This window comes from Saimiri boliviensis, chromosome 6 (assembly GCF_048565385.1).
Source record: "Saimiri boliviensis isolate mSaiBol1 chromosome 6, mSaiBol1.pri, whole genome shotgun sequence".
Classification (NCBI taxonomy): Eukaryota; Metazoa; Chordata; class Mammalia; order Primates; family Cebidae; genus Saimiri; species Saimiri boliviensis.
This window is the reverse complement of record NC_133454.1, coordinates 50,002,801-50,022,242: the sequence shown is the minus strand read 5'-3', so window position 1 is coordinate 50,022,242 and position 19,442 is coordinate 50,002,801. Positions and strand designations below refer to the sequence as shown.

At 38.5% G+C, this 19,442-nt stretch overlaps 2 protein-coding genes across 3 annotated transcripts; one reads left to right on the top strand and one right to left on the bottom strand.

Annotated features, from left to right (window-relative positions):
• Positions 1–251: 251 nt before the first annotated feature.
• RBM7 (RNA binding motif protein 7) lies at positions 252–9,709 on the bottom strand. 2 transcript variants are annotated; one of them, XM_039470609.2, is made up of 5 exons: positions 9,494–9,709; positions 8,390–8,552; positions 7,278–7,365; positions 3,620–3,710; positions 252–2,194 (listed from the first exon to the last, which is right to left on the bottom strand). In XM_039470609.2, the coding sequence occupies exons 1-5, from the start codon at positions 9,587–9,589 to the stop codon at positions 1,841–1,843; spliced, it is 792 nt and encodes a 263-aa protein (XP_039326543.1). In that variant the 5' UTR covers positions 9,590–9,709; the 3' UTR covers positions 252–1,840. The 2 variants fall into 2 exon arrangements, with proteins under 2 accessions (XP_039326543.1, XP_003945221.2); XM_003945172.4 differs by having other exon boundaries at positions 3,620–3,713; positions 9,494–9,704.
• A 24-nt stretch (positions 9,710–9,733) lies between these two features.
• On the top strand, positions 9,734–13,328 carry C6H11orf71 (chromosome 6 C11orf71 homolog). The gene has a single exon (XM_074400625.1). It carries the CDS (start codon positions 9,927–9,929, stop codon positions 10,290–10,292), a length of 366 nt encoding a protein of 121 aa, XP_074256726.1. The 5' UTR covers positions 9,734–9,926; the 3' UTR covers positions 10,293–13,328.
• The last annotated feature ends 6,114 nt before the right edge of the window (positions 13,329–19,442 follow it).

The window sequence follows — 19,442 nt, the reverse complement described above, 5'->3', positions numbered from 1 at the left end:
AAGTCAGGAGTTCAAGACTAGCCTGGCCAACATGGTGAAACCCCATCTCTACTAAAAACACAAAAATTAACCAAGCATGGTGGTACATGCCTGTAATCCCAGCTACTTGGGAGGCTGAGGCAGGAGAATCGCTTGAACCCAGGAAGTGGAGATTGCAGTGAGCTGAGATCCGGCCACTGCACTCCAGCCTAGGTGTTGCAGCAAGACTCCATCTCAAAAAACAGCCAAACAACAAAAGAGCTGTACTCATCTTTGTTAAGTATCTACAAACCTACTGAATAAATTTTCATATAGATAAGACATCCAATAATAATCTCATTGGAAACAAATTCTACTGTGAAAATGCTTAAGCAAACAAATTTTTCATCATAATTCTTTGCTGAGTAGTTGAATAACTCTATTTACTTAGATAGAGAAAAACTGAGTTCATTTTTAAACAGGAAATCTAAGTGTACATAGAACTCCTAGAGACCACTGAAGGTAACTAAAGTACTCCAAACTATAATCCAGGGGTCACTGAAAATCTGATTCTGAAACATCATGCTCTGTATGTACAAAAGATATACTTCAAGATGCTCAAAATTAAAGAACTGACATTCTAAACAGCAAGCAATCAGTGAATAAAAGTATGTTGGTAATTCTTTGTACACAATGTCTCTGAAGTCAGTAACATCAAAAAAAAAAAATAAGACACACCCCTCCTTTTATATATTTTTTAGTATATTAAAAAGTGACAGTACAAATGCTGTGGTATTGAAAAGGATCCTTATTTTTCAACAAATGAACTTTTGTAAACAATTCTGTAAAGGAAAACAGTATCTTAATACATAAAAGTTTTTGTTAAACAAGATTTTAAAATTTTAAAATTAGAAAATGTTAAGATTAGATTCTCTCAAAGGTTCAAACAAAAAAGCTACCTGTACAATCTCCATTAAATGTGTCTTTGTACACAACCTGGGAACTTTGAAAATGTTAAAATTTTTAATGTTTGACCAACAGAGGCAGCACTTAAAGGCTTCATGAATCTTTTTCCAAAGGAGTATGCTTTCAGTAAAACATTTTACCATTTTATCTAACCATGCACTGACATTTTTGTTCTTCCTGAAAAGGGGATTTATGCTAACTCTGCATTTTTAGTGTAAAAACATACATGTAGAGATATTTCAACTTCCTGAGTGACTTATTATGCCTTGAATGTGATTTAATGAACAATTACTAAAATTTCTGAATGAAACAGTATGTGTAGATCTATACTTGTATGTTCAACTAGGGTAAAGCTCAAGAGCATGTCACAGAATTTATATCTAAATTATCTAAGAAGTTAAGCAATGCCTTTATCCCCAAACTTAACCAATAGCCTTCTCAAACAGAATGTTAGTAAAATGAATCACTGAAAAGTTGTATTTTTGAATTTATTAACAAAATACTGGTAGCCATTTTAGACTGTCAACTTGGATGTTTTCTATTATGTACACCAAAATCTGATTCACTAGCAAGAAATTTCTTGCAATATAAAAAGACAACAAATAATTAAAATATCTGCTTTATCATACAACTTTGCCCCCTCCTAAAGTGTCTAAAATGATTAGGAATTGTAGCACTTTTTTTTTTTTTTTTTTTGCATAAAACCCTTTCCTCTTCATAAAACCCTGAGGTGAAAGGTTATTACTGTAATAAAACCACAATTCATTTTGTATGAAATTGTAGCTTTAAAAAATGTATAAAGAAATGTAACAACTTGTAAAGCTGCTCTGTACAGTTTTTCAACAAACTATTTCCTTATCCATTTAGTCAAAGGGCCTAAAATGACCCTATAAAAACAATGTCCTTTTAACACGTGTTAGTGTCGAGATGAGCGCCATTTTCCATCTCTACTACTGTCTCTTCTGTTATCATAGTCATGGCTCCAGCCATCATGATTCCTATCTTCATAGAAGAAATCATCTCTGCTTCCCCTGTAATGATGGTCAGACCCATGATCAGTATAACGCTGTTCCCGGCTATAATGTCTATCTGCTAGGTAGGGATGAGAATTCATTCTGACTTTACGCTGTGAGGATGGGGTATCTTGGCGCCACTGGGAGCTTGAAGACTGGTTAAAACTATGACTGTGTGATGGTGAAAATCCTGATTGATCCAGAGGTGGAGAAGCAAATTTTCCACCATATGACATTTGTCTCATAGCACTGTTCATCTGAGGGGAGAGGAAAAGCGGAAATATTAATACTTCTAAATAGCAAAGCCAATATGTATTTGGTCAGTTACAGATAATGAAAGAAAATAAAATCACTGTTGCCTAGATGGATCCTGTATTAAACACGACTAAAACTAAAGCAGTACAATAGCTTCATTAATTCCAATGTATACCTACAAGATATATACACATAAATACTACTCTTTGTCCTCAAGAGTGCAACTTAGAATAAGTCACACAAAATGATTATAACGCAAAATCACTGTGTAAAAAACATATAAAGAATCAGGAGGTCAGTATCATTAGGAAAGGTTTCATGAATGTGGCATATTATCTGGGTATTAAAACAAGAGATGGAATGTTTTAAGAAAATATTTTAAAGGGGAGATATGCCAAGAAAAGGCAATTGCGCAAACAATAATAACAGGGAAACACAGAACAGGTTCAGAAAATACCAAGTAATTCTGGCTGAGACAGCTTACAGATCTTACTAAGTAGTAAACAATTAAAGGTAAGACTACAGGGTTTACTGGAACCAGACAATAAGAATCCCTAATAACTGGGCTACAGAAATGTGTCTTTATCTTACAAACAATGGAAAGCCAATGTGCAGAGAAGATAAGCAAAACAGAACTGTAATATTAATTCTGAAATAGTGTGCAAGACGAACTAGTGTGGGAAAAATGAAGGTATCATTGACTAGACCGATGGTTTCCAAATTCTGCCTGTGGATAAATATTACTATATGATCATTTTTAATAGTCTACAGTAAAATTAGAAAAATTGGCAATATATACATAAAAGTTAACATGCTTCATACTGGTCTCTGAAATTTATTTTCTCTTCTATATTTCATTTTGCAAACCTATGAAATACAAAAGCCTGGGGACTATAAGCCAAGATCACGATTTAGGTACCAAACAGTTACCAATAGCTTCCTATTTGAATAAGTAATGACAAAGAAGAAACAGTAAAAGATAGCCAAGGTTTTAAGCCTAGTCTCACGATGACATTATGCCACCAAAAAAAAAAAAAAGGGTTAGGTTCAAAAAAGAACTGGTCTAGAGACCCAAGTTTATGAAAAGTCGCTCAGGATAAGGTGCAAGATCATCAGACAATGAATAAATGACGGTTGAAAAGAAAAACAAATACAAAAGCAGTTTTACTTCTATTTCTTCAGTCTTTTAAGTTTCTATTTCAGCCCAGTGAAAACTAAAATGAGTGCTCAATCTAAAAAGATCATGCTAGTCTAACAAAAATTTGGGGAAAGGGTATCTAAAAAGTCCATTTACGCCTTGAGGACTAAAGGAATAAAACCTCCAACTTAACAAAGTTAATTAAAAAACAGTTACTTGATACAACAGTAACATTTTAACAAAGCATGGCTTGTTTTCGGTAATTCAAGTTGAAAAACAGTCAACCTACCACTGCTTGTCTCTGAAAATTTTCTGGAGAAGAGAAAGATCTCTGAATTATCTGTGCTGATGAAGTCATGTTATCCATAGTTCTTTCGTACCTGCTAAAAGTAAAATCAACATATAACCATCCAATAATTATTTACTAAATGACAACCACGAGCAATACACATTTCTCAAAGGTCAGAATGAACCAGACAGACAAGTTATCTGCTCTTATGCAGCTAGAATAAGAATACAGGCAACAAGATATTTTCTCATGATTTTAAGTGATAAAATGTATGATTAAAGATCAAGCAGAAGTGAAACAGACAGGAGGTTCCCATCTTTTACCTGGCAAGGGACTGTCTTTCTAAAAAGGTGACAATTGTAGTAAAAACTGAAGACCAAGGTTACCTGGAGGCAAAACCTTCCCAGCTGAAAGGACTAGCGCAGGGGTGAGCAATTATAGCCGGTGGGCCAAACTGCCAAATTCAGTTTTCCCTAAACAAAGTGTTATTAGAACAAGCCACACCCTTGTTTTTGTATTATCTATGACTACTTTAGTGCTACAACGGCAGAGACAGAAACAGTATCTCCCTCAAAGTCTAAAATATTAACTATGGGTCAGGTGCGGTGGCTCACACCTGTAATTTCAGCGCTTTGGAAGGTTGAGGCGGGTGGATTACCTGAGATCACGAGTTTGAGACCAGCCTGACCAACATGGAAAAACCCCATCTCTACTAAATACAGAAAAATTAGCTGAGTGTGGTGGTGCATGCCTGTAATCCCAGCTACTCGGGAGGCTGTGGCAGGAGAATCACTTGAACCCAGGAGGCGGAGGTTGCGGTGAGCCGAGATTGCACCATTGCACTCCAGCCTGGGCAACAAGAGTGAAACTCCATCTCAAATAAATAAATAAATAATAAAACATTAACTATATAGCCCTTTCTATAAATAATTTGTCAGTCCCTAAGCTAATGTGAAGACCTAGATTGAAAACTAAAATGAAAAGAATTTGATCAACTAGATATGTAGAATGAGGAAAACAGAAGAAATAAAGGATCTGATCTGGACTTTTGGCTTAAGCAATTAGGTAGACATTTCCTGAGACAGAACAGAAAGGTTTTCAGACGTAAGGAGTTAAGAGTTCTACAACATGCATAGGACATTGAGGATTTATACCTTATTCCTTACTTCCTATAGGAGTAACTTGCTCTACAGAAAAACTAACTTTAAGAATGTTTTAAATTATTTTAAAATGTCATTAGAATCAAATAACCAATTGGCTGGTCTTACAGTTTGAATCTTTTAATTTTCAGTTTTCTCTAATCAGGTTATATTATCTGTATGCTAAGGGGCGGGGAGTACAATTCATATTATAAAAATTACAAACTCTCTAGCCTTTGATTAAAACCAAAGTATTTACTTGTACATTTTTTTCAAAGAAATTCTTTAAAGAAAGAGAGTGTCTCGCTATGTTGCCTAGGCTGGTCCCAAACTCACTGCCTCAAGTGGTCCTCCCACCATAGCCTTCCAAGTAGCCGGGACTACAGGCATCGGTCACTGCACCTGTTTTTTTTAAATCCCGAAAGAAATTGGGTGGGAAACTTCTTTTTATTTTCCTCCACCTAGGATGCCTTTGAAGATTTCATTAAAGTGGCGGGAAGTGCTTTAAATTCCAACTTTACCAAGAAATGTTTAAACACTGTTAGTTAACTTCAGCTGGCAAGAAAGAATACCAGGAGGATACCTTTTGCACTATTGCTTGCTTACAATTCCACCTTCCAGTATCTCTTCATATCCATCCACTTCTCTCTAGCTCATGGCACCACCTTAATCTAAACTGTCAACCTCATCCATCAATAGCTTCCTTGCTACACTGCTACCACTATCAATACCCTGCTACCAAATCCTCACTGCTGTATTTTCACACTTGCGCCCTCCAGTCCATTCTCCCATTGCAACCAAACAACTCTTAAAATATAAACTTGTTCCTATCAGAATTCTACCTAAAACATTTCATTGCCTTCCTACTCTATTTTAGGGTAAAACTTCAACATCCTGATAAAGTTTACAAGATCCTCTCCAGCCTATCTGCCAATATCCCCTACTGCTCTCCATTTTCATTCATTATGATCTAGGTACACTGGCTTCTTTCAATTCCACATTCGTCTGTATCATCTCCTTCTCTTAAAATTTTCTCAACTCGGCCAGGCGCGGTGGCTCAAGACTGTAATCCCAGCACTTTGGGAGGCCGAGGTGGGTGGATCATGAGAGGTCAAGAGATCGAGACCATCCTGGTCAACATGGTGAAACCCCGTCTCTACTAAAAACACAAAAAATTAGCTGGGCATGGTGGCGCGTGCCTGTAATTTCAACTACTTAGGAGGCTGAGGCAGGAGAATTGCCTGAACCCAGGAGGTGGAGGTTGTGGTGAGCCGAGATCGCGCCATTGCACTCCAGCCTGGGTAACGAGCAAAACTCCGTCTAAAAAAAAAAATTTTCTCAATGCCCTTTCTACTCTTTCTTTAGAGAGCTTATTCCAGTAATCGAACAGGTAATCGCGAAAATACATATAATACGTGTCTTCATTTAGACTTTAAACTCCTCCCCAGAGTGGTTGGGCTTAATTACACTATACTGCCTGGGTTTGAATCCCAGCCCACTGAACTTGTGCAAGTTAACCTCCATTCTTCATTTCCCTTCACATATAAGGTAGAGATAAAAATAATCCCTACCCTCATAAAACTGCTGTGAGGAATAAATGAAATCATATATGTAAAAGATTTGGTGAAGAACCTGACATATGGCAGGTGTTTATTAAATCTTTCTCAAATGACTCTTAAATAGCTCTACGGATATACCAGGAAAAAACTGTCGAGCTGGGCATGGTGGCTCACGCCTGTAATCCTAGCACTTTGGGAGGCTGAGGTGGGTGGATCACCTGAGGTCAGGAGTTCAAGACCAGCCTGGCCAGCATGGAGAAACCCCATCTTAAAAAAAAGAAAAAGAAAAAGAAAAAGAAAAAAACAGCAACCAAAAAAACTGTCCCTGGTAAAATATTAACCTCCCCAAAGCAAATAAAGTTATTTAAGTAAATATGATACCTTCTAACACTCAGTACCTGAAGGGATTTTCCAAATCATTTAATTCAACTTCTTTTCCTTACACATGGGAAGATGGGACTTAAGAAAGGAGACTAGCTCAAGATTATACAACTGATAGAGGCAGACCTAGAATCCAATTCTAGGAATTCTTAGTCCAGTAGTCTGCTGACTAATTGGTATTTTTCAACTTTAAGTAACAACCAAGAAATGATTATAAAATAAATACAAAATTTTTAAAAATGAAGTAAAATAGAAAATAGAAATGCAAGTAGTGGGGGTAAATAATGTTTTGAGAAATTTTGTTTCAAGTGCATACATATATTTTACACATATGTGGGCATGGTTGTGTTGCTACAAATGAACATATATAAGTATCTATTTTAAGGGAACTATATACAATATGTTTGTCTATAGCCCCCTTAGAATAGATATATAACTATAACCCCAAAAGGCAAGTAATACAGAAGAATAATAAAGACATAGGACCATAAAAAAGGAAACTATTTACTCATGTGTTTTGAGGCTATTCCCTGTAAGAATTCCTGATAAATGATCTTAACAATAAGTGAGAACTATTACCTGCTAGGAGATGTGGAGGTAGGGCTTGAATTTCCAACATGATGCTGGGGATATGACAAACTGACATCTTGCGATGCATGACTACTTCCTAAAATGAAATAATTTGAAAAATTATTTTTGATAGAAAATTTAATTTGAAATTTTGTCATACCACTTGAAATCACTCCAAAAAGGCAAACACAGTCTAAAAGAGAAAAATCTCAAACTGCTGGCCAGGCACGTTGGTTCATGCCTGTAATCCCAGCAATTTGAGAGGTCAAGCGGATAACAAGGTCAGGAGTCATGAGGATCACAAGGTCAGGAGTCATGAGGATCACGAGGTCAGGAGTCATGAGAATCATGAGGTCAGGAGTCATGAGGATCATTAAGTCAGGAGTTCAAGACCAGCCTGACCAACATGGTGAAACCCCATCTCTATTAAAAACACGAAAATCAGCTGGGCGTGGTGGCACGCACCTGTAATTCTAGCTACTCAGGAGGCTGAGGCAGGAGAATCACTTGAACCTGGGAGGCGGAGGTTGCAGTGAGCTGAGATCACACTACTGCACTCCAGCCTGGGCAACAGAGCAAGATTCTGTTTGAGACTCTGTCTCAAAAAACAAACAAACAAAAAGTCTCAAACTGCTGTAGACTGCTTTACAGTTTCATCAGAGTGAACATTATAAGTGTATAATATCGGATAAGCAAAACAAAGTATTCCATAAATATCCAATCTGACCATATTTTTCTAATCACCACCCTAAATTGTAAGACTGGATACACGGAAAGTTTCACCCTCACATGATCAAAAATCAAAACATATAAAAGTAATTACAAAGCAGCCAGAAGTATTTTCAGAAAATAAACCTAGCTCTTTTCAGAGCACTCGAGCCCAACTCTCTTAGTGATACAGTTTATGTTCTTTTCACTAACCCAAAATGAAATTTTAAGCTCAGTTTTAAAATTATAATTTCAAAATCTGTCAATGTTACCTGTTTTCAGGGATATATAAAGTTTGTTATTCACAATGCTTAAGAAAGCAGTTTCATCTACAAATAAGAAGTTCTTTAAAATTAATAATAAATTTAAAAACAGCAGGAAACAATGCCCCCCTAACCTCATTGGACAGTTACCTGATCTAAATTGAATTTTGATAGGCCTTCCATAAAGTTTGATTCCATTAAGTAGATTCATTGCATAAGGAACAGATACTTCATGTTTGAAATTCACAAATGCAAACTGCTTTGGTTTACCATCCTTATCTTTTGGAATTTTCACCTTTATTACTGGCCCAGCCTACAAACAAAAAGGCATTTAGAATGTAAATAAAGCAGCTAACGGAAAATACTCAAATTTTACAAATAAGAGATGACAAAATTTAAAAACAACAGAAATGTAATCAGAAACTTCGTTTAAAAATGATGCACCGATTTCCATTTTGGCTACAGTAAACATCCTAGTTATGACTGAACATTAGATTTATTTATTTGTGGAAGGGGGCCTATAAGGAACTGGAAACACCATCACTTTTGCAAATCACAGTACTGTATGGCTTCTTAACATAGTGACCAATCGCCATTATTTTGCCACTGTGAAAATGAACATTTACCAAGAACAAGAGAATGATTTTCTTGGGCTAAAAACTGACTTTTGTATTCATTAATCAAACAATACCAGTTATTAGGGGATAGGGTTGGGGGAATGGGATACTAAGAATCTATCACACATTTTAATACAGCAACACTAAAATGCTGTTTTTCTACGGAGTACTTACGATTTTATTTTATGCATTTTAATCATGCTGCAAGTTTATAAGCAAACTTTAAGGGAACACAGACACAAATAAATTAAAATATTACGTTCCCAGTCAGATAAACCAAAGGCAAATCATCCTAAGAGGAAGATGAGAACAGGAGGAATAAGAAAAAGCACTGCTCAACGGAGACCCTACACACGCACCATGTCCCTAAGGACCCCTGGATCTCTACCACGGGAAGCTTGACCGAGGATCCCTCCACCACCTTTAGTCGTCACTTTTGGCCTAAACGAAGCAAGATCTTCCAGGAAAGCGACACCCAGCGAGAGTTTCCCAACCCAGACGCGCCCTTCACCCCCAAACAGCCACCCGTCCGGTCCCCCGAAGGCCGAGCTCGCGCAAAGAAAACGGGGTGGCCGCTGGGCCGGGCCCTAAGCCAGACGGAAAACGAAAGGCCAAAGGACCGACCCCAGACGCTTACCTGGTGGAAAAGCTCGAAAAGGAGCTCCTCGGTGACTTTCGTTTCAAGGTTGCCCACAAAGAGCGTGCGATCTGCTTCCGCCGCCGCCGCCCCCATATCAACGTCGCCCCCTCCCTAACCTGGCCAAAGGGTCGAGGCCGACGCGCTCACTGCGCAATCTCGGAAGCCCCTCGTCCTCACGCTCCCTTGCGTCACCGACGTAAACGCCCGTTGCGTTTGCGCTCTAGGCGCGACGTGCGCAGACGGACTGCGCATGCTCGCGAGGGTGGCTCTCGTTAAAGGCAAGGCGGCTTTTTGCTCTTCCGCCGGCCCAGTTATGGCTTCCGGTGTCGTTAGTCGCGGGGTCCGAGACAGGCTGGACTGATCTAGCGAGTCGCGAAGGGCCTGCCTAGATCAAGAGACGTAACGCAGATACTGCGGGCAGTGTTTGAAGATGGCCCTAAACAGTGTGTCCCTGTCCGCCGGTGATCAGAGAAGCAGGGTGGCCTGCCGCTTTTCCCACGGCGACCTCAGCCCGCCGGCGTCAGCATTGGCGATGGTCTCTGGAGACGGCTTCCTTGTTTCCGGGCCCGAGGCAGTTCGTCTAGAACCTGGGCAGGCTGTGGGACCCAGCGTTCGGGCCGAGAGCCGTCGAGTGAATGGTGGGGGCCGGGGCCGGGGCCGGGGTCGGAGCCGGAGCCGCCACGCCCGATTCTCACCCTACCGGCTACCTGGCGTTAAATCCGATCTCTTACGAAGTGCGCTGCAGCAGCGTTTGATTGCATTCGGAGGTGTCACCGCAGCTCGACTTGCAGTTTAAACCAACTCCTTTCTTCTGACCCTCACTTAGCTTGTAAACACCCCTCTTTAAAATCCTTTGTTGGTGTAGCAGCAATCTTGTTGTCTTATTTTTAGATGGATTTATTTTTACTTAATATAATACATGGGAGTTATATGAATATATCCTAGTACTAACGGAAGGGTAACAGTTGATTGATTCAGGTGGTTTTATGCAGGCAGAATGATTGGATCAGGGAAGCGGGGGTGGAAGGGATTTTCTTTTTTCTTTTTTTTTCCCCGGAGACGGGGTTTCACCATATTGGTTAGGCTGGTCTCAAAGTCCAAACCTCAGGTGATCCGCCCGCCTCAGCCTCCCAAAGTGCTGGGATTACAGGCGTGAGCCATCACGCCCAGCGGGATTTTCTTAGGTCGTCTCAAAGCTGAGCTAATGGGACCAACCTTCCCAGAGATCAACAATCCTTTCATTCACCTTTTGTTCACAACTTTCCAACAAGGAATCCCAAAATTCCAGCTTCCTGTCTACCTGTTTAACTCAGACACTTTATTTTTACTTCTGTTGGCGAAAAAGAAATGCTCCTTTTTATTCCACTGACTTATCCTTCCATCTTTTCCTCAGCATTTATCATCTTCCATCTCTCCCTTCACTATTTTTTTTCAGATATGTCTACAAACTCCAATCTCAGTCACACTAAAAATAAGAACAAAACCTAAACCCTACTGTTCTTTCAAATTATTAAATCAACTTACATTTCTTTCTTTGGCAAAGTTTCCAAATAAATTTTTCCTTTATGTTTGTAATTTTACGATTTGCGTTCAATCTCAGCTCCTTAATCTGAATCTGCTGTCCTAAAATATACTGGTGAAAACATTAATTGTACAGTCTCCTATCAGAAAGCTGTTCATCTGCTCACTGTAGTGCCCTCCTTGAAGTTTGTGTTTACTCATTCAACTAACAATATTTGGGGATCCCTGGGTTAAACACTGTATGAACTTTACACAGTCTGGCCATCAAAAAAGAGCACAGAGTATATTCTAGATGGGGAGGCTACTAAGTGAATAGGAATCACCACACTGGGCTGTTTATTAGGTACAGTAATAAACCTAACTATTGGTTGCAGTGGCTTTCCATAATACTGCACTATCCTGGTTCTTCTCTTATCTGACTGATCACTTCTTGTTTGCTGATATTTTATGTTCTCTTAACCATACATTTCCCGGTGTTTAAAGGGTTGTATTGTGAGAAAGTTAATGGGTTTTGTAAGCGTCTGCTCTTTATATATAAAGCTGGTAGACTAGCTTTTTCCCAGCAGACTCTTGTTTAGACTTCCTTAAAATAATTATGTTCAGATAAAGCAGTCTCCCCATACACCACGTAGTGTTGAATTGTTAGAACTACGTTTTAAGAAGAATGTTGATTAAACAAGGTAGCTTCCATAAGAGGCTGAGAATTAATATATTGATAACTCTAGAAACAAGATCATAGGAAGAATGAAAGAATAATAATAGCTACCTTTCGTTGAGTGGTATGTGCAAGTCAATGTGCTAGGACTTTTTATTGTTTATAGAGAGATTTATTGAGAACTTACTGTTACTTGCTACTGCCTGCAGTAGACACTTAGAATAAAGTGGTAAGCATGATAAAGCCTCTGTTCCTGAGGAACTTTATATGTTATTTGATTCTCACAGCAGCCCACAAGAGGGGTATTTTGCTTTTGTTTTGTTGCTGAAAAACAGCCTGAAGGGGATAAAATAAACTTTCCGAGGTCATACAGCTACTAAATGATAGAGCTCTGCAGCCTTTCAAATGAGGTGCCTCATCTGAATGCAAAAAAAAAAAAAAGACTTGAGTAACTATTTTCTCAATTTTCCCAAGGGTAATATGTAACTAATATTTCAAGTAACTAAAAAGAAGTTAGTTTAGGATATACAATTAATGCCTTAACCTGGGCATTACAAAAACTCGTGGTTGAGAAAGGAATTCCAAACTATAACCAGAGTTTCAGACTGGGGAAGAAAAATAAAATTAAAGCTGAAGATAAAGGCTTTCTTAAAAGTTAGAGATGACTAATAGTGGCCGGGCACGATGGCTCACACCTGTAATCCTAGCACTTTGGGAGACTGAGGTGGGTGGATCACGAGGTCAGGAGTTCGAGACTCCTGGCCAGCATGGTGAAACCCCGTCTCTACTAAAAATACAGAAATTCGCCAGGTTTGGTAGTGTGTGCCTGTAATCCCAGCTACTCAGGAAGCTGAGGCAGGAGAATTGCATGAACCCAGGAGGTGGAGGTTGCAGTGACCTGAGTCATGCCAGGGCACTCCAGCCTAGGCGACAGAGCAAGACTGTCTCAGAAAAAAAAAAGGGGAGAGATGCCTAGTAGTGGAAAATATCACCTCAAAAGGTAACAGATTAGCTGCCAGAAAGTTCAGATAGAGGCATCCTATGAAGGATTTTGTCAAAGGAGTTCTCATAATGTGAAATATAACTAGATGACTTATTCTTTTTCCCCCATTTAGCATATAATCCTATGCTTTAAAAAATAAATGTGGTTAAAATTGGAAATGGGAAATTGGGGGATGAGAAGAGAAAAATTAGGCATGACACATCGGGTGACCATATCAGCAAATGAGGCACTTGGGAGTGGAAGAGAGTACTATCAATTATGCTGAGGTGACAGGCAGACCAGTTGCCTCATATAATTATCACCTACAAAATGATTCAGCATTAAATATGCCTTGGAAGCATATTTTTTAGCCTGTGAGGGAAAAGAAGATGAGATTTGTCAAATGCAGGAACAAAAGTCACAAAAGTGCACTAAAACAAGGGAGGACCGAGTGGAAGTGACTTCATTTCTGTTTGTTCTGGAAAGGAGTAATCAAGAATAGGGCTTTGGTTGAATAATAATGTATGTGCAGTAGAAAAGAAAATGGTGTGGTTTATGTTTTGTTTGGCAAGAGGAGAACCCTGTTTACATTAAAGTGCTCCATTATTTTAAATCTGAGTCAATGGATATCTAAATTCTTGTTCTTAACCTCGGCAGTAGCATTCAAGTTACAATGTGACCCTCAAGTCACAAAGACTATATTGTAGAAGCATGAACCAACCTAAACCTCTTTTTAATTAAATTATCTAAAGCAGGGACAACTAAGTTTTTCAAGAGACCATATTATTAAGCATCCCTATATTAGTGCACAAAATGAAATTTTATATATCAATGATTAAGCATAGCATGTTGTCATTTTAAAAGAGATGAGTTTTAAGAGTAGTCCCAAACAATTACACTTCTGTAAGTTTTTAAAAAGCCATTGTAACTTTCAGTTTGTATTGCCCCTTCTTCGTCTATCATACTAAGTAACTGGCTAGCATATGTTGAAGTGGGGTCCTAATAAGATATTTATTTCCTCTATTCATCAGCACTAAAACTCCTAAAAAGCAGTTTTAAGAACTCTGAAAAGAAGAGTTGTGTTATCTTTTCTTTTGTTTTAATATCCATTTGGGAGACAGAAAATAAAAAGAGACCAATGAGATTGCTTCCCTCAGTAGCCAGATCTGGTGATAAAGGTAACTTTAAGAGGGCTGACAGGAGGTAGAAAAGAAAAAGGAGGGCAAAAAGTCCAACTGGAAGAAAAGAGTAAGGTTCAGCTATCTTTCCAGCAGAATTAATTGTAGGTCTTTCATTCCCTTGGTAAGTTTATCCAGATCCCACTAAGGTGCAGCTTTTATTTTCTTAATTTCTATGACGTGTGTACCAATTTTTCTAGTCAACAAAATGTGTATTTGAACACTATGACTCCGTATCACCTGTGTCCTGTCCTTGCTGCCTATTTCCATTCAGTTGCAAAGTCCTGCCCAATTGAAATTCACAATGTGTTTATGTTACCTTTTGGTAATCACTATTATCACCTGGACTATGTTTACCTGGACATATCGCCTGTTTTCTTTGCCTCTGTCTCTCTACTTCATCCTTAATGTATGTAGCCTCCAAATGAATATTCCTAAAGCACATAAGCACATATTCCTGATCACATAACTAATACTTTGTTTCCCAAAGTATATTCTGCAAAACTTCTACTAGAAATACAAGATACTCATTTGAAAAAAGGACATGAGACCAATGAATTTGGCAAGCGCATGCTTTTATTGCCTTCTTAGAGAGCCATAATGTGTAAGGGCACGTGAAAGGTTCAGAAAAAGAAATCTGGTTGGCGTTGTTTCAAATAGTGTTTCAAAAATGTATTTGTCCATAAGTTTAAAATATTTGCATACTACTGCCTTCCTGAGGAGCCTCTCTTCTACAGAAACATAATTAGAAATGCTGTGCTTAAAAAGCTCCGTTGGCTCCCTACTGGATCCAATTTTTCAGATATTAGGAATGGATTTTTATATAGTGTGGCAGATTTTGGTAAGCTTCTAGAATTTTAGGAGTGGGGCACGGTGGGTTGAGCCTGTCCCAGCTACTTAGGAGGCTGAGGTGGGAGAATCCCTTGAGCCCAGGAATTGGAGGAAATATAGTGAACTACAATCACACCACTGCACTCCAGCCTGGCCAACAGGGAGACTCCCTCTAAACAAACAAACAATGTCATCCATTAGGCAGATAGGCTGGTTTTCCCACTCCTGGTATGATAAGGTTCAACCCTGTGTTTACTGCACGTGATGACCCATACCTATCAATGTCTTTGGCAAGTGGGTGGGAGAAGGGATTCCCTAGACACTGAAGATCAAAATTGGCATTGTTATTGATGACAGACATTAGGAACATCCCCTGATGAATGCAGATGGGTGCAAGTGTTATCTTAACAATGCTAATAATGTATTTTCTTTTTAAAATAACAGTTTACTTGGCTCTTTATTTCACTAGAATATCTGAAGGCTGCCCTACTTCAAAATGCACTGCTAAATCAGAGGAAGAAAATATTGCCTTCAACTTCCCAAAGACCTGAGAGTCACCGAAGCAGTGTAACTCTAATACATTGCACACTTCAGAAACAGACATTTAAGGCTTTCCATAATCTGACCAGGCTGCATTGCCAGCCTTTTCTCCTTAATTCCCCCAGGTGGTTGCTGCTCTTCTCTGCATCTGTGCCTATGCCTATTCTAGTCTCCTTAATTAAATTGCTTGTTCCTTCTCATTTTTTGTCAAACTTTTATCCATCTAGATTAGTAATGGCTCTTTGCATTCAAAGAACACACTTATTTTAATCGGGTTAAGCAAAAAATGGACTATATTTGACAGAGCTGGGAAGGCAGAGGGCGCCTCCTCTCTCATTCTGTTCAGGTATTTGGGTGGGACTTCACAGATAACACCAGGGATGGAGGTGTCATCTATGTCTTTTCTCTCTCCTCTGTAGAAGCTCCTGAGGGTAGGCAACATGTCTAAATTTATTCGGTGCCCAAAGAGTAGATACTTAATGAATGCCTGTTGAATGACTGAATAACCTTCACAGACAGGCTAACTCTCCTTGGAATCAAAATCCAAGGATAGAACATGTCAGGAAGGCAAGGGCATAAATTGTAGTCTCTTTGGTCTAAAATTATCTGATTTCCTGGGCAAATAAGACTAACATGGTAAGATAAATATTTCTTAAAGGGTAACATCAATTTGAAATCAACCTGCCTCTAGGAATACAACCTAAAGTTAGATTCTAATCCAAGATGTGGACAAATATTTATGAATATAAATATTTAATGCATTTATTATTTTTCTGTTTATAATTTTAAAAACCAGTGGAAACCTATGTCCAAAATAGATGATGGATTTAAAAAACTCTACTATCAACTATACTGTATTCTAGTTTGCTGCTAACCACTTTCACAAGGATTCTTTTATTTAATCCTCACAATCATGTTATTACAAGGATTGGCGAACATTTTCTGAAGACCTAGGTAGTAAATATTTTAGACTTTGTGGTCCAAGAGGCAAAATCGAAGCTTTTATGTAAATATTTATATAACAAGAGAGAAAGCAAACTTTCACGAAATTTGTTCTAATGAAATTCAAAGTATAATACTAATTGAATACAATTTTTTTGTAGTGCTAATGCTTTCAAGGAAAAGACGGATGTCTTTTTGGAGGGATACCATTTCACTTAACACAAAGTTAAGTGTTTTTATAATCAATATCAATAGCAAATGCTCATCTATAAATGCTGATTTTAAATGAGATTTTACGTATTTCATCTTCAAAATGTCTTTTCATACGGTTAGGTACTGACAAATACTGATATGCATCCACAGTCATATGATTTTAATTGAACATATTCATCATTGGGAAGGCATTTGTACAATTCTATTACATTTTTCTCTTGATATTTGCCTTTTAGCCTGTCCTTACATTGCAGATTAATTGCTACCAATTGAAGTAGAAGCTCTTCAATTGCACAGTTAAACGGATTTTGAATTGTGAACATTTTCTTTGCACTTATGTCCAGGTCTAAAAGACACTGTTAGACCTCTACTTTGAGCTTGTGAAATTTATCTACTGCAAATACGCATGGGTATGGAGATCTTGCTTCTTGTTTTATATAGGAAGGCATAAAGCAGTTTGAGAGGCTGGTGTTCAAATAATGTTAGTTATTGTTGAAATGCCTTTATCACCGTATAAGTGTGGCATGTAAGAGCTGTTTTGTCTTATAATTTTAGGTTTGAGAAACATAAGTCTGCAGCAAAAGCTAATTTCTGAAGCCGTTCACAGTTCAATAACAGTGGTTAAAGGTAGTTCTTCAAAGCATGTACCAACCATCCTTAGCTGGAGGGCTGTACAAAACTAGCAGAGGGCTAGATGTAGCCTTCAGGCCTTAGTTGCAGAGAATTTAGGTAACCACCTAAAGGCACAAAACTATTTAGTGGTGGAGGGAGTATTCACTTGTTGACTATATAATACCATTTATCATGCTAGAGTGGCCAGTGGGCAGATCTGGCATGAGATTTTCTGGTTTTTTTTTTTTTCTTAAACAGATGCTTTTTTTTTTTTTTTTTTTAGACAGGGTCTTGCCCTGTTGCCCAGGCTGGAGTGCAGTGGCGTAATCATGGCTCACTGCAGCCTTGACTTTTTGGTCTCATGTAATTCTGCCACCTCAGCCTCCCCAGTAGCTGGGACTATACAGGCACACACCACCATACCCAGTTAATTTTGTTGTTGTTGTTGTTTTGAGACGGAATCTCACTCTGTCGCCCAGGCTGGAATGCAGTGGTATAATCTTGGCTCACTGCAACCTCCACCTGAGGGTTCAAGACATTTTCCTGCCTCAGCCTTCTCAGTAGCTGGGATTATAGGTGTCCACCACAGCACCTGACTAAATTTGTATTTTTAGTAGAGACGGGATTTCACAATGTTGGCCAGACTGCTCTCGAACTCCTAACCTCCAGTGATCCTCTCACCTCGGCCTCCCAAAGTGCTGGGATTATAAGCATAAATCACAGCTCCTGGCCCCTAGCTAATTTTTTTTGTGGAGACAGTGTTTTGCCATTTTGCCCAGGCCTGTCTTGAATTCCTGGGCTCAAGTGATCTGCTAGTCTCGGCCTCCCAAACTGTTGGGATTACAGTCAGGAGCCACTGTGCCTGGCCACAATATTGTACAAAACAGTATAAGTAAAATGCACCAATACCTATATACCTACCATTCAAGTAAAATATTGCTCCACACTTTAAATCCCTTATGTTTAACTCAGCTTGATAATCTGCTCACATCACTTTCTCCTGCCAAACATAATCATTGCCCTGAATTTAGTGTTTTGCATTCCTGTGCTTTATTTTTTTTTAAAATGACTTTAACTGCATGTGTATCCCTGATGTATCCCTAAGTGTAATATCTAATTGTTTTACATGTTTTAAAACAACATAATGATATTATATAGCATGTATTCTTTTGTGACTTGCTTATTTTCCCCACTGAATTTTGTCAGCACATGTTTAGAAATAAAACTAAATTTGAATGCCTTTTGCTAGGACATGTGTTTTCGGTTACCACCATCCCCTGCCATGTTATACTCATCTATTTTGTATATTTTAGTTACTACTTGGCCCCTGAAGCCATTTAAGATGGTGTTCAATGGATAGCCATTCAAATACTTTTGAAATTTTATTAATAAGAACTTATTTGTGATATAATTACATTTATATTATATAAGATAAAAATTGGATATGAAATTATATATATTATATGATTTTACCTATACGAATCAAATATGCATTAAAAAACTAGAATTGCCCAAGTGTTACAGCATTTTGTGTGATATGTACTTTGCTCATTATATTTTTCTGAACGTGTAATTGTAAATTTTAATCAGAAAACATATTTGTTTTATTTTTACTTTTTGTAGAGATGGGATCTTTCTATGTTGCCCAGGTTGGTCTTGAACTCCTGACCACAAGTAATCCTCAAATCTCAGCCTCAGAAAGCCCTAGTGTTACAGGTGTGAGCTACCATGCCCAGCCAAAAAAAAATTTTTTTTTTTTGAGTTGGAGTCTCACTCTTGTACCCCAAGCTAGAGTGCAGTGATGGGATCTCAGCTCACTGAAACCTCTGTCTCCTGGGTTCAAGTGATTCTCCTGCTTCAGCCTCCCTAGTGGCTGGGATTACAGGTGCCCACCATAATGGCTAATTTTTTGTATTTTTAGTAGAGACAGGGTTTCACCGACCAAGCTGGTCTCGAACTCCTGACCTCAGGTGATCCACCTGCCTTGGCCTCCCAAAGTGCTGGGATTACAGGCGTAAGCCATGGAACTTGCCCAGAAAATACTTTTAAAACTTTAAATTATCTGTAAAATATTTAAATAAAGCTATTACTATTTCTCTTCATTTCTCTTTTATTTATTTTTTAAAAATATTTTGTAGAGATGGGGGTCTTCCTATGTTAACCAGCTGGTCTCCAACTCCTGACCTCAAGCAATTCTCAGGTCTTGGCCTCCCAAAGTGCTGGGATTACAGGCATGAGCTACAGCTCCCTGCTTCTTTCTTTCTTTTTTCTTTTTTTCTTTTTTTTTTTTTTTGCCTTGAGACAGAGTCTCACTCTGCTGCCCAGGCTGGAGTGCAGTGGTATGATCTTGGTTCATTGCAACCTCCACTTCCTGGATTCAAGTAATTCTCCTGCCTCAGCTTCCTGAATAGCTGACATTACAGGTGTGAGCCATCATGCCTGGCTAATTTTCGTATTTTTAGTGGAGATAGG